Source organism: Budorcas taxicolor, chromosome 6, assembly GCF_023091745.1.
Source record: "Budorcas taxicolor isolate Tak-1 chromosome 6, Takin1.1, whole genome shotgun sequence".
Classification (NCBI taxonomy): Eukaryota; Metazoa; Chordata; class Mammalia; order Artiodactyla; family Bovidae; genus Budorcas; species Budorcas taxicolor.
The window spans coordinates 117,154,767-117,170,130 of NC_068915.1; the positions used below are offsets into that span (position 1 = coordinate 117,154,767).

The following is a 15,364-nucleotide window of genomic DNA, read 5'->3' on the forward strand; positions in this document are numbered from 1 at the left end:
ACTGTGACCCCAGACGTCCATCACACCCCCCTCAGAAAACAGCCCTGCGTGAAGCTCATGGCGCTGGAAGGAGAAACAGACCCGCGTTCTAGCTGGAGGCCTCAGCATCCCTGTGCCGGCACAGGTGGAGCCGCCAGACGGAAGGCCAGAAAAGCTGTGGGGCTTCCATAGGACGCTGCCCAGCAGCAGGACACAGGCCCTCCGCACCTAAGCAGCCGCCAGGAAAGGCCACACGCTGGGCTGCGAACGACCCTCAGCAAGAGAGCGGAGACCACAGCGTGCGCCACTCCCCGACCAGCAAAGCCGAACGAGGAGTCGGTGACAGTGAGACAACTCAGAAATCCAGCTTTTCAGAACTGAATGACACAGGTTATGTGGCAAGTCTTAAGGGAAATAAAATTGCCAAACAGAATGAAAACGCAAGATAGCTAAACGTTAGCTTTGCAGCTAGAGCAACGGTGGGAGGGAGATGTGGAAAAGAGGAAGACGGCTCGCTGGTGGCGTGCATTCTCAGCTAAAGATGCTTGTAAAGCAAAGTAAGCTCAAAGAAAATGGAAGGAAATGATGAAAAGCCCACATCAGTGAGAAAGAAAAGAAAATGGAAGAAAATGGGTTGATCAGAACATCAGTTCTCTGAGAAGATCAGTAAAGCTGACAAGTCTCTCCTAAGATGGAGGAGCCTCTAAAAGAGAGGCTAGCAAGAGTCGGCCGCAGAGCCTGGAGGTGCCAAAGGAAGACGGACTCGTGGCCTCAGCCCTGCACCCAGGCCTGCTGTGCGGGACCACGCGGGGAGGCGGTTTGCTGGAGGGGTCTGTAACCATGACGAACGTGAGCTCAGTCAGAAACTGCTGATGGAGGAAATCTCTAGGCCCCACTGTAGAATTTCACCAAATGTTTAAAGAACACCAGTTCTGCATGGTCTTTCTAGGAAGTAGGAAGAGGAGGGAATATTTTGCAGTTGATTTTATGAGGCTGGTATCGCTCTGATACCAAAACCAGACGGAGATAGTGCAGAAGAAAACCAGAGGCCCCAAGGCAGCATTGTTCACAGACCAACGCGAGCGCGTGCCACGGCCAGGCAGGGCTTGTCCCAGAAGGCACGGCCGGCTTAGCACCCGCAGACCCACGAGCAAGGCCCGCGTCAGCTGGCTCCGGAGGGGAACTGTGTGATCGTACCCACGGTGCAGAAAAGGTGTCTGCAGAGTCCAGCCCCACTGTGGGGGGCACTCCTGACAGGCCGGCGGCTCGCAGTCTGTAGACTTGAGCCAGCGCGTCTTCAGAGTCCTGCTGCCCGCCTCACGCTGGTTTTCAGAAGACCGCACGCTCCCCGGGGCTGACCCCAGCAGTGCACGCAGGCAGGAGAGGGCAGAAGGGACAGGCGTGTGGCCGTGTGCAGACAGTGCTGTCTGCCTGGGAAAGCACTTCAGGTCCCAGGACGTGGGAGCAACAGACACACCAGGGCTGCTCCTGTTCACTGGCATCGCCGGCAGGGTTAAGCCCCCAGTTCAGAGCAGCCCCGTCTACAGTCACCACAAAAGAAGGAAGAGGGAAACTCACAGCTCTTACTGAAGCCGGCAAGGACAGAGGTCGGGGAGCCTTGGGGACTAGCTCGCCGCCCAGGGGCCAGCTAGGGGAAGGCTCTCCGGCAGCGTGCAAGGCGTCAGCTTAGTCCCCACCGGAGTTCAGACGGACTCACTGTAGAACTTATCGGAGAGCTGGGGGAGGGGGTCCGTTCAGCCCACCAGGCCCTGGAGGACTCTAGCTTCTGGAATTAGCCCTGCGTGGTGTGGGCAGGACAGACACATGGGTCCCGGGGCAGGATGGAGGAGCTGGAAGACAGCGGTGCAAAGCCATTCGTAGAGGCACTGGGCAAGGAAAGAGGCCTCGCCCTGAGCTTCCCACTTTAAACAGCAAGTAAGGGGCCACTGCTCAGAGGCGGCTGTAGGTTTCTGAAGCCTTTAGGAGAGAACCAGAAAGGCATGCCACCTGGACCACGATCCGTAGAGGAAAATGGGTAAATTGGACTTAATCAGAAGATCTGGCTGTGCTGAAGGCTGTCAGCAGGATGAGAAGCTGGAGTGGGGAAAAGGCTCTGAGCCACACGCGCACCAGCTCCCGCACATGTCGGGGCAGCAACAGTGAAACAGAGCCGGACGCGTCTGCCTTGGAGTGAGCAAGTGACGAAGAGGACGGCAGCCCCGCCCCGTGCTGGGGGCAGCGCCAGGCGCAGAGCTGGCGTCTGTGGCTCCCCATGGACCCGACCTCCCTGCTGGTCACCCCAGAGGCACATGCAGGCTGCTTGGGGGTCCGGCCCCAGCACACACGGCCGCCACTGGCAGTGGCCTCAGATGGAACCTGCCGGAGTCCTTCACAGCATGTCCGCCTGCCAGGCTGCTGGCAACAAGGGGCAGCTGGGCGTGTCCTGAGCGAGAAGAGCCTATCACAAAGGCTGCCTGTCCTGTGATTCCACTTCCAGAAAGTTCTTGAGATGATGGTCATGGGTCAGAAAACAGGGATGTCTTGACCCTGCTGCTTGCGTGAATTTGTACACACGTGAAGTGGCCGAGGACCATACACGTGACATGCAACCTGCCCACGTGTGCCAGTTGGGGGCTGGGGCCTCTGGGCACTGGTTTTGAGCTTCCTGGACTGGGTCCTGCGTGTGAACACGTGGGGAGGGGAGCCCGCCAGGCGCCAGCTCAACATGGCCTGTCGCAGCCGCCGACCTGGGGCACGGTCCCCAAGGGCTGAGCGCTTCAGGCAGCCCGTGTGGGCCGTCGCTGACGCTCCCGCGGGCACTGTCTCCCCAGGCTCGCCTGCTGCGGCTGCTCCTGGGGGCTTCAGTCCCAAAGCAGCACCCCCTCCCAAGGCCAGTGGCTCCTGGCAGACGAGTCGGCCCCCAGCCCAGGGCACCCCGTGGCCCCCCCAAGCCAAGCCGCCCCCCAAAGCCAGTGTACAGCCAAGGCCTAACTACACCTCCAGCTTCAGTGTGATTGGCAGCCGGGAGGAGCGGGGGGTCCGCGCCCCCAGCTTCGGTGAGTCCCCTCCCACCCCGGGCCCGTGAAGGGAGTACAGCAAAGCCACGTCTTGTCTTGTCCGGCTCAGTTCAGTCCTGGGGAAGGGCGTTTAAAGAGACTCCACCGGTGGGAGCCCCTTGGGACGGAAGTTCATGGTTTCAGGCCTGTGTCTTGGGTGATCTCTGCCCCTGGCAGGCACTTCCGGCGGCCAGGCCACGCTGTCCAGGAGCCTACTCTGCCTCGCTGGCCGGGCAGCGGCGGCCGGGCCAGACCTGACTGCAGCATTCTCCTCTGGGAGGTCCCGACACCTGCCACGACGCCGCCCACCCTGGCGAGCCTGCAGCTTGGGCAGCTCCTTTGGCCACTGCCCGTCTCCTTGCTGTGCCTCCGTCCAAGGGGTCCTTGAGCCCCTGCCCAGCACGGAGGGGTGGGCGGGCTGCCTGGGCGCCCCTGACCGTCTGCTCGCCTGCAGGTCCAAAGCCGAGGGTGTCAGAGAACGACTTTGAAGACCTGCTGCCCAGCCAGGGCTTCTCCTCGCGAGCCGACAGGAAGGGGCCGCGGACCATCGCTGAGATGAGGAGGCAGGACCAGGCCCGGGACTCGGACCCGCTGAAGCTGAAGGTACTGGGGGAGGGGTGCAGCCGGGTGGCTGCCACCTCAGACGTGAGGGCCTCCGTGCGGCACGCTGCGGGGAGGGGGCGTCCGTCTGCATTCACTGCTCTTCTGAAGGCTTTGTGGTGAATGATCAGCCACCTCCACGTGTCTGGGACGAGAGCCTTCCGCTCATTAAGCTTCTCACTCCTCTGAGGCCAGCCAGGTGTGACTCTGGTCAGGGTCTGACCCGCAGAGACCCCAGGGTGATGGACATCTGTGTGCTCACACCCCGGACGTCGGCGGACAGGTGGGGGACGGGGCCGCGGGGTCCTCTGAGGGGCCCCTTGGAGTCCAGCCTCGTTCCACCGGTCGCTGGGGCCCCAGGCTGGGGACAGGCGGAGGCTGTGACGGCAGGTCGTCCGGACGTCCTGCCGAGGACGGGGTCCCTGGTTCCACACGCCAGTCTCGTCCACGTCCCGTTCATCCAGACCCGGGGACATGCTGACTGTGCCCGGGGGGGGGTCAATGCAGAAACGGGGCCACGTGTCTTCACGGTCAGAGCCCGGCTCCGTGGGGCTCACGCCAGCTGTGGGGCTGGTACAGGCCGGGTCCCAGCGCCCCTCAGCGGCACCTCGTCTCCTGCAGCTTCTGGAGTGGACGGAGGGCAAGGAGAGAAACATCCGTGCCCTGCTGTCCACGCTGCACACGGCGCTGTGGGATGGCGAGAGCCGCTGGACGCCAGTGGGCATGGCTGACCTGGTGACACCCGCGCAAGTGAAGAAGCACTACCGCCGGGCCGTGCTGGTGGTCCACCCCGACAAGGTGGGCGCGGGCGTGGGCGCCGGGGTGGGGGTCCCCTGGACAAGGCGGGCGTGGACGCTGGGGTGGGTGGGCGCAGAGAGGGGCCGCCCTCACGGTGCCGTCCGCCCCGCAGGCCCGGGGCCAGCCCTACGAGCAGTACGCCCGGATGATCTTCATGGAGCTCAGTGATGCCTGGGCCGAGTTCGAGAGCCAGGGCTCCCGGCCGCTCTTCTGATCCCGGGCGCGGCTGCGTGTCTGGCTCTGGAGCCGGTGCTCTGAGCGGCCCTTGAGGGTGGCCGGGGCTCCGGCGGCGTGGGCAGGCATGGCTGCACCCGGTCGTCGCGTCGTGCCCGTGTGCTCAGCGGGTCAGAGCCGATGGCGCTCCCGACGGGAGAAGAGAAAGCATTCCAAAGCCTCCCAGTTCTCTCATTTTCCCTCTTGGCCCCAGAGGAAGCGTGGCACTCCGTGCTCCCACGCGTGTCGCAGCCGTGACCTGTTTTGTCTGGTGGCGCGTCCACGAGGTGGGCGGCGCCACGCTGCTGACCTGTGGGATCTGTCCGTGAGCGTTCGCGTCTCCCCTGTAGTCAGCCTGGTGACCACTGTACAGAATTAAACTATTTTCTGATGATGCTCGTCTCCGGCTGCCCCTCCACCTCCCCGCCCGTCTGCCGCTGTCCGCGGAGGTGCAGCGCAGGGACCCCGCCCCACGGCACCAGGCTCCTCGTCCACGCTGAGCCAGGCCCTCCACGGGCCCCGGGCTGGCGGTCAGTTGCAGCAGGAAGGCCGGGTGGTATGGGCCTGGGGTCAGCACATCAAGACGGCCGGCAGCGGCTCTGCACCTTGGGATTTTGGTTGGAGGTGATGGTCCAGCCTCCTGTGTGTCTGCACCCCTGGGCTCGCCCCCTCCTGGCCGCCCGGCACCCGTGGCCTGGCCCTGCCAGAGCTGCCGCCTGGAGTGCTGCGGGCTGGCTCTGCACACTCTGCCCACACTGTGCCCGACGTGTGAGTCACTGAGGCGGCTGTGATGCCAGGGAGATGGAGGAGGGCGCCACCGGCCTCAGGACCCACCCCGCACTGCACTCTGGGCATGTCCTCAAGATCAAGGTTTCACCTGGGAGTCTGGGCAGCTGGACTCTGACCCGAAGCCTCCGGGACCTTCCTGGTCCAGCATAGGGCGAGCCTGTGGCTCCCGGTGGGGCCCCGGGCCTTCCAGCCTCTTCCCCTGGGCCCCCTCATCCCCATTCTGGGCCACAGGTCTGAGCAGAGGGCAGCATAGGAGGCCGAGGGCCCGGCCGCTGCTCCGTCCCCTCTCTGAGGTGGCCGCTTCACCACCTGGTTGGTGCAGCCATAGGTGGCTGGGAGGCGTAAACCTGGCCCTCCGCAGGCTGAGGCCTCCTGAAGAACAGCGAATGGCCCAAGTAGGCCCGAGGGTGCACACGCGCATCCCAGGTGCCAGCTCAGGCCCTGGAGGGCCCTCCCTCCCCTGGGTCTGGTGGGCGCTCCCTCACGTCCCCAGCTGAGTTAGCACTGGGGTGGGTGACAGCCCCAGTGTGTCCATTCTCCAGAGACCAGGCGTGGCCCCTGCAGTGGCCCCGGGGGCTCAGGGAGTGAGTCTGGCCCTAAGCCAGCACCGCCAGCCGTGTCCCCGCTCGCAGAGGCTGTGGGGGGCGCCTCTGCAGAGATTGGGTCTGGAGACGGACCTCCTGTGCCCCTGTGGCCCTAGGACCCCCCTCGTCTGGCCACCGCCCGCCCTTAGAGGCCCCAGCCAGCATGCGCTCGAGCATCTGGGTGACGAGTGTCGCGAGGGACATGGCCCTCGTCCCGCACGGCCCATCCCTCCCAGCCCGCCCCCCGTGGCCTCTGCTGCCCCCCGAGTCCCAGCAGGCATTGAGCCCTGAGTCTGGAGGTGGGCTTGTGATTACTCTGCAGGAAGCCCCCGATGGCGGACCCTTGTCACGCTCCTGCCACGTGGCTGTCCTCGCCTCGGGGAGGCCACGCGCCCCGGGGTTTGTGGGCTGGGGACCCTCGGGTGCCGCGGGACACCCACGTGCTTGGCTCCAGCACGAAAGGCGGGCTGGAGTCCTGCCCTTGTTGGATTCCCAGCAAACGCCCGTTTGTGGAAAGGACTTGTTTGCCTGTGAACCTTCACCAGCACCCGTGGAGCAGCCCAGGAAGACGGGCCAGGCCAGCTCAGCTGCCGACCTCCGCTGGCTCCCTGGCCTGCCCTGGTCACTCCCGAGGCCTCAGAGAGGAACTGCTGCCCCCGGCCCGAGCCCGGGCTCTGCCTTGGGGGACCCAGGGTTAGACCCGCTCGGGCCCCGCAGGGCCCCTGGTCATGGCAGTTCCCTTCCCGCCCAGCTGGGGCTGAGCCCACTGCCCGCAGGACCAAGCCCCAGACCGCCTGGTAGATGTGGGTCCCTCACAGACCTCGGGAATCGCCCTGTCCCAGCGCGCGCAGAGTGACTGTCCCCAGGTCTGTGAACGGGCCCGGGAGAAGCACCCCTGCCCAGGTGGGAGTTCGGAGGTGGAAATGGAGACCCTCTGTCCAGCATGAAGCCAGCTCGGACCCCCTCTCTCTGCAGCCACTGGGCCCGGGTCCCCCAGCGCCCTGGGGTGCCCTCAGGCACGCTGGGCCCTGCCAGGCACCGCTGCGCCTGCCCTGCACCCCAGGGACGATACAGCTGGGGCCACGGTGCTGGGACGGCCCCTCCCCAGTGCCCGGCTGTGGGAGGGGGGCTTGCTGCCTGGAGGGCCCGGCAACACACCACACACCACACACACATACCACATACACATACCACACACACCATACACACACACACCACATACACACACCATACACAAACGACACACACCACATACACCACACACACCATACACACACCACATACACACACCACATACATACACACACACACCACATACACATACCATACACACACATACCATACACACCACACAATACACACACACCATACACACACCACATAAACATAACACATACATACACCATACACACACACCACACACCACACACACACCATACACACACCACACACACACATCACATACACATACCCCATACACCACACACACACACACCACATACACATACCACATACACGTACCATACAAACACACACCACACACACATACCACACACACCACACAATACACACACACCATACACCCAGACCATACACACACCACATACACATAGCACATACATATACCATACACACACACACACCACACACCACAGACACACCACACACACACCATACACACACCACATACACCACACACACACACACCACACACACACCACATACACATACCACATACACATACCATACACACACACACCCCACATACACACACCATACACACACCACATACACATACCACATACACATACCATACACACACACACCCCACATACACACACCATACACACACCATACACACACACCATACACACACCACATACACATACCACATACATATACCATACACACACACCACATACACACACCATACACAAACCACATACACACCATACACACACCATACACACACACACCACATACACATACCACATACATATACCATACACACACACACCACATACACACCACATACACACACCATACACAAACCACATACACACCATACACACACACCATACACACACCATACACACACACACCATACACACACCACATACACATACCACATACATATACCATACACACACACACACCACACACACACCACATACACACACCATACACAAACCACATACACACCATACACACACCACACACACACACACCATACACAAACCACACACACATACCACATACACACCATACACATACCACGTACACCACACACATACACCATACACACACCACATACATATACCATACACACACACACCACACACACCATACACCATACACACACCACATATACCACACACACACACCACATACACACCACACACACACCATACACACATCACACACAGCCCACTCCCCCCCTGCCCCACCCCCACCTTCACTCCCCTGCCTGCGTGCCCCTGCCACCCTTCACTCCCCTGCCCGCGTGCCCCTGGCACACACCCTCCTCCCTGAGAGCAATGCTTCAGGACCAGGAGCCCCCCAGACCCGCTTGGGGGGTCAGAACCTTGTCCTTTAGGGACTGCTCCTGGGGGCACTTGGGCTTCCCTGGGAGCTCAGCTGGTGAGGCATCTGCCTGCAGTGCAGGAGACCTGGGTCTGATCCCTGCGTTGGGAAGCCCCCCTGGAGAAGGGAGGGTGTTCTGGCTTCGAGGACCCCACGGGCTGTCACGGCTAACGGGGCGGGGGGGCCCGCGCCAGTCAGGCTGGGGGGGAGCTGGCTTGAGGGCCAGGACACAGCTGGCAGGCCTCCAATCTGCGGAGTCCTGGGCCACCCCGGGAGTGTCAGGAGGAGTGGGGCGGGAAGGGGGCCGGAGGGGCCCCTCAGGCAGCGTTGAGCCCAGCAGGCGTGTTGCTGTTGGGTGGGTGTGCGGGCACAGGTGGATCTGGGGGCCCTTGGGCTGGGGCTCCCCAGGAGCCCGATGGGGGCGGGCGCACCGGTGTGGGGGCAGAGCCTCGCTGCAGGGTGGGGCACCGGGCAGCCCTGGGCGCTGAGGGCCGCTCCTGCTCGCTGTGCACACCGGGCCCTGGGCCGGGCGGGCCCACAGGCGCCCAGGCCAGGACGAAGGGGCTAGCTCGACTCGGCCACCTCCTGGGCTTTCCCTGGGGGCGGAGGGGGAGTCTCCTCTCCGGTTTGGGAGCCTTCTGCTTCCGCAGTTGTTTCCTTTTCTGCATGTGATGCAGTAATTCCCATGTGAATCCTGAAAGTCCCTCCGCTGAAGAATGGATGCCTTTGAAGTGTGGTGTTTGAGAAGACTCTTGAGAGTCCCTTGAACTGCAAGGGGATCAAACCAATCAATCCTAAAGGAAATCAACCCTGAATAATCGTTGGAAGGACTGATGCTGAAGTTCCAATATTTTGGCCACCTGATGTGAAGAGCTGACTCATTGGAAAAGGCCCTCGTGCTGGGAAAGATTGAGGGCAGGAGGGGAAGAGAACAACAGACGATGAGGTGGTTGGGTGGCATCGACTCAATGGACGTGAATTTGAGCACCACTCTGGGAAGCAGTGAAGGGCAGGGAAGCCTGGAGAGCTGTTGTCCTTGGGGTTGCAGAGTCTGGCACGACTGAGCCTGGACTGCCCAGGATGGGGTCTGGGGACGGGGCTGTCCCAGGGCCTCGAGGGCTCCGGCCCTGGAGGTGGATGGGGGTCGCACCCATCTGGGCCGGGCCGGCCCCTCCATCTGCACTGCAGCGCAGGCCTGGAGATCACACCTCCGGGTGTTCCCCCCGCCCCCCATCGCCCCCCCCCGCCCCCCGCCCCTAGAGTCCGCAGCCTGGCCCTGGGAGGCGGGATGGAGCCCCGTCCCCGCCTCAGGCCCTCCACCTGTCTGCGGTGTGCTGCCTGGGAGGCCACCCTCCCCTGGGACGCATGGGGGCGCGGCGCAGGGTCGCTCAGCCAGAAGCTAGTGGCCCAGGTCTCTCTGGCCCCTAAGGCCACAGCCCCAGGTCTCTCTGGCCCCGAAGGCCGCGGCCCCAGGTCTCTCCGGCTCCGCTGCTCTGGATGCGTGGCGCGTGCCCGTACGCGGCCAGGACGGCTCTGGGGCGGCAGTGGAGCATGCGGCGACAGGGCCACAGGTGGCTTGAGCTCTGGAAGGATGAGGGCTCGCCGTCCTGCGTCCCCTTGTCGGCCCTGCTGAGGGTCCTGCAGGAGGGGGACGTGATCCAGGGGCGGGCCTGGCCCCCAGGGCCCCCTTCCGTCCAGGGTGCTGATGGGTGAGCAGGGTGCCTCCGACTGAGGCCACCGCCACGCAGTCACTGGGCTCTGGCCTGTTCAGCTGGATGGTCTCCTGGACTGCACTGCAAGGGCCTGGCTGCTGCAGCCTCCTTGTCCTCTGAGGCAGGCCTCCAACCACCCCCTCCCCTGGGCCTACAGGAACGGGGCCTGAATTCAGCTGCCCACCCCTCCCTGCAAGCCCGAGCTGCTTGACCGGGGCTGCCAGGCCCCCTGGACATGAGCACAGGAGGAGGGGCCCAACCCAGGACCAAAGGAAGACCCCCGAGTGAGCAGACAGGGTCCCTGGGGCACTCCTGGCACCCAAACCCGCCAGTGGGACCCTCACAGGCCAAGCCTCACTCAGGTTTAAGGGATGGGCGTGGGAGGGGCGGGGGGGGGGGGTGATGTGCTGCCTCGTGGCATCTCATTGGCCCGCTTTTCTGGAAAGGATTTCTTGAGTCTAAAGCCCACCCCAGGGGGCCCACTCTGTGGTTGGCCGAATCGGTCCTTGCTGGACGCAGGTCACTGGCTGAGGAGCCCAGGCCTGGCCTGCATGGAGCGCGGGCAGCTCGGGCCCTCGAGGGGCGCAGGGAGCCCTGAGCCTGCCTCTGGTGGTGAGGCCTGTTGGAGGGGCCCCGGCCTGGTCCCAGTGGCCTGTGGAGGGCAGAGGAGGCCTCTGGCGTGGGGGACGGCAGAGTGACGGGTGGGGTCACTCACAGAGCAGGGACCACTGGGGCCTCTCGGGGAGCTCACCCCGTGAGGGTCACGCAGCAAGGGAGTGACCACTGGACCGAGCAGGGTGTGGGCCCCTCAGCCAGACGTCACTTTCTTTTCGGCCACAGAGACCCTGATGGGAGGTTCGGGCGAGCTAACCCCAGGGCGGGGCGATGGGGGCTCCCGCCCCACAGAGGCCTGGGGACGCACGGCTGCCCCGCCGCCCCCTTGCCCCACTTGGGACCAAGGCCCCTGAGCTCACCCAGGGCCGCCTGGTGCTGCCGTGCAGCCCGCGCCCCCATGGTTGCCTCTCGCAGCAGAGTCGGGGAGAAGTGGGATCTGCTTTCAGGCCGTGTGAACTGTTTTTACCTGGGAGCATGAGGGGCTGGAGGCTCCAGGCAGCAGCAGGAGAAGGGGGGCATGGCCCTCACGGCCCCAGGCCCTTCTCTGGGCATCTCAGGGAGTCACGGCCCCTCTTTCTAACACTCCCCACCCTGCAGACAGCCCCGCAGACAGACCCCTGTGCTGAGGGCCGTGACGAGAGACCAGGAAGAGGAGCGGGCTGGCCCCCGGTGGGCACGGGTGGGCAGGAGGCCAGGGAGTGGTCGGCCGGCAGGAGGTGACTGCGGGCTGAGGGCAGGGAGCGGGCTGGGGTCGTCTGCAGGACAGCGTGTCCGCAGGGTGCACTGAGTCAGGGGGACCAACCCGCAGGGCCTGGGGTCGGCGGGCAGAGTGCAACTGTGCTCTGAGCCCAGATCCTGGGCCGGCCCCACAGGGAGGCGGGCCCTTGGGGTTTCCCGGGGTGACCAAAGGCCCGCCCATCCCTGGAGCATGAGGAGCAGCCCCTGCAGGTGGGGAAGGGTGCATCTCAGCACCGACTGGACCGGGCACCGCCTGTCCCAGAGCCCCAGGCGGGGGCGGGGCCCAAGGAGAGAGCAGGCCACCCTGGGCCGGGCCAGCACCTCCAGCTCCCCTCAGAGCCCACGTGGCTGGACGGGACCCTGGGATGGGAGTGCTCGGGGTCTGCCATGCCGAGCGAGGCGCTCTGGCCCAGCTCCAAGCAGCACCAGCGATGATCCCGTCTGGTTGGCTTCTGCTTTTCACGTGTCAAAGCAACGACGAAATCCAGCAGGAAAATGGCCACATGGCTGGTGCCGGTGCCAGAGGCTGAATTATCCACCATGTTGAATTATTCAGTTTGCATTTGAAGTTTCTGGTGAGCCAGTGTGTCCTTCCCACGGGGCCTGCAGCCCCCTGGCCAGACCCCTCGCCAGGACCGAAGAAGGACTTGAAGTGATCCTGGCCCTCCCAGAACAGAGGGGACCAGCAGGGGCCAGGCCTCCCCAGGGGCGTGACGGGCGCCCGGAAAGGGCTTCCAGGAGGCAGGCTGGGGGTGCTGGAGCCAGGGGGCCACCTTTGCCCCTGCCGTCTGGAATGACCCCTTGGGGGCTGCAGGGGGCATCTCAAACCAACACCGGTGGTCTTGGCCTTCAGCGTAGCCCTACTGTGGGTCAGGGGTTCCGAGCCTTCAGGGTTTCAGGAGCCCACGTAGGCCTGAGCTCAGGGCTTTGCCCTGTCCTGTGGGCAAGCCCCAAAGCTGACGCCTTTGGGGAACCCTCTCCCCTCCCTGCCCCCTGTGCCTGGCCCGGCCTACCCTTCACCCACCTTCTAGCTTTGACTGTGGCCATCAGCCCCTGACGCGCACGGGCGCCCTGGGCTCAGCCCTTCTTGCTGTCGTGGACGTTTCCACTTCGCTCCAGACTCTCGGGCCGGCTGCAGGCTTGGGGACTGGTCACCGGCGCCCAGGTCCTCTTCCGGAGTGCCCACCTGGGGTGTGGCCCCAAGGCCAGGCAGAGGCCGCGAGCTGCATCACCTCCTGGTCACGGGGCATTGCCCCCTGCCTGCCTGGAGCTGACCCCCGCCCTCCAGGCCTCCTCGGGTGCTGGGCGCCTTGAGCTGGGACTGTCACCAACCTTGTCTATTCCCCATGGAAGGGTCTGAGTCCCCCTCACCCAGCCCAGGGCCCGGACAGACAGATGTGAGAACCGAGTAGGCAGCTATGAGTTTGTGGTGGGTCTAAGGGGGTAACAACACAGAGGTAGGTGATGACCTCACGTGTGACCTCTGAATGGTCACCCCCAAAGGGTGGGGGGCGGAGAAAGAGGCTAAGGGGCGGAGGGTCAGGCTGCGAGGTCAGCAGAGGGCCTATGTCCTCGGTCCCCGACATGGGCCGGGCCTGGGTCATGGGGTCCGTGGGGTCACGGTCTGTGGGCTGGGCATGGGTCCCGACGCCCTCTCTCCTGGTGCTCAGCAGGCCCACACCAGCCTGGCTGCCCCTAGGTCAACCGGGTGTCTCCGTGGCTTATAAGCTCTGGGGTCGGCAGTCACGGCGCTGCTGCGGACTCAGCTGTGGTCATCCCCTGGTCCATGGCGGCAGGGCTGGAGGGCAGAGGCTCCAGCAGGGAAAGGGGCTTCTCTGTGCTGGACACACACGTCTCCCTCCCACGTCCACACCCAGGGCCTGAGGACACCAGGGGCCAGGCTGCACAGACCCTGAGGGCTAAGGCTGGGCCCACGAGACCCTCAACACCTGGAAACTGGTGACCACCCCCTCCCCAGAGCACCTGTCCTAGACCTGCGGAGGCGTGAAGGCCAGGGCCAGAGGTGAAACGGACGAGGACACCTCGTTCCCAGTGGTCGGCCAGGGTGGGCAAGCACAAGGGGCTCCCTGCAGGTCCAGTGTGAGCCCTGTGTGTCCCCAGGCTCGCCCTTCCGAGCAGCCCCTCTGGACCCACCTTGCCCAGATCCGGGTGACAGGAGATACCAGCAGGAAGAGTGGGCAGCTCTGGGCTGGCTCCCACAGCCCTGGCATCCAAGGAGGGTGCAGCTTTGTGTGTCCTGGGGCGTGGGCCTCCCCCAGGGCCACCAGGGTGCTCGCTGGGCAAAGTAGCTGCAGAGTGGGGGTGCCCCTGCCCACTCCCAGAAAGCAGTGCTGGCCTTCTCCACCCTGTCCCCATCCTCACCCCTGCCTGCTGGGGCCCCCTGGGGGGAGTGAAAGTTAACGCAGCAGTCAGCAGGGGTGTCCGCCACCGACCAGCGGAGACCAGGGCCCTGCAGAGCCGCGGGCCACCACCTGACCCCGAGCGCTGAGGCCGGGCGCCGACCTTGCAGCGACCCCGCTCTCCCCGCAGCCTGGCTTCCGCTGCAGAGGCGATCCCGGAGGCGCGGTGGCGCGGGCAGGAGCCCAGCGGCCTTTCCGCAGTGACCTTCTCTCGTCCCTGCCCTGCGTGGGGCCGCCGGCCGAGGGCGCGGGGGTTGCTCCGTCTCTGTCCCGCCAAAGGGAAACCGCATGGCTCTTTCTTTGCGACCCTGTTATGCAGACAAATAGGTCCGAGTCGGTCTGCGGGCTGCCCTCCGCCAACGGTTGGATGGGTTTTCTGGGGCCTGGGGGCTCCCTTCTCCCGCCCAGCAGCGGGGGTCGAGACCGGAACAGCGCTCAGGGGCACTCGGCCCGGTGGGGACCGCGGTCACCCGCCGCGCTGGGAAGCGCTTTCCGTGCCCCCTTGGAGAGTGGGATGCCGGGCGGGGCTGCGACCCCGGGCCTCCCCCGACCCCCGCTGCGAGCCGCGAGCCCGGATGAGAAAAGGCCTTGCCCACCCGGCTGCGGAGCGCCTGGCGACCCGCCCGCGCGCCAGGCGCTCCGCACGGGCGGAAGCGGATGAGAGCGCGGGTCCCTGGCTCGGGCTGGGTGGGGGGCGGCCCCCGCCCGGGCCCACGCAGACGGGATCGGACGGAGGCGGCTGCGGGCAGCGTCTGCGGCTCTGCCCGGAGCGGGGGGCCGGGGTGGTGCGCCGGGCTGCGAGCTCGCTCCCAGGTCCGGCCCCCAGCCCGGCCCGGCCCAGGGGCAGGGTTGGGGGGGCGCGGTCCCGCTCCTCCCCGCCCCCCCAACCCGGGGCGCCCGCCCGGCCGCCGCGGCCCCGCCCTCGTCGTCACGCTAGGACGCGGGCGGGGGGCGGGGAGCGCCTCCGTGTGACGCGCCCTCCTCGCCGTGCCCTTCAGCCGTCGCCGCAGCTCCCGGGGCGCCTCATGGACCCGGCCGGCCCGAGCGCACTCTGCCGCTGACCGCCCCCGCGCCCGCCCGCGCCCCGGCCGCGGCCCAGGAAGGTAACCGGCCCCCTCCGCGACACCGATGCCCCCTCCCCGGCCCCGCTGGGCGCGCACTCGCCCCCATGCCCTCTCCTCGCCCGCGATGCCCCCTCCCGGGCCCCGCCGGGCGCTGTCCGCCGGGGCGGTGCTGAAGCGGCCCCGCGGTCCCGGCCAGCGCCCTCCCTCTTTCTT

The 15,364-nt window shown here is 65.2% G+C and overlaps 1 protein-coding gene across 1 annotated transcript in view; it reads left to right on the forward strand.

Annotated features, from left to right (window-relative positions):
- Positions 1–5,029, forward strand: part of GAK (cyclin G associated kinase) — a 48,675-nt gene extending 43,646 nt beyond the window's left edge. The window contains 4 exon segments of the mRNA XM_052641844.1: positions 2,811–3,035; positions 3,490–3,638; positions 4,257–4,433; positions 4,546–5,029. Coding sequence (XP_052497804.1) covers positions 2,811–3,035; positions 3,490–3,638; positions 4,257–4,433; positions 4,546–4,647 — 653 coding nt within the window. The 3' untranslated portion in view covers positions 4,648–5,029.
- Positions 5,030–15,364: the final 10,335 nt, after the last annotated feature.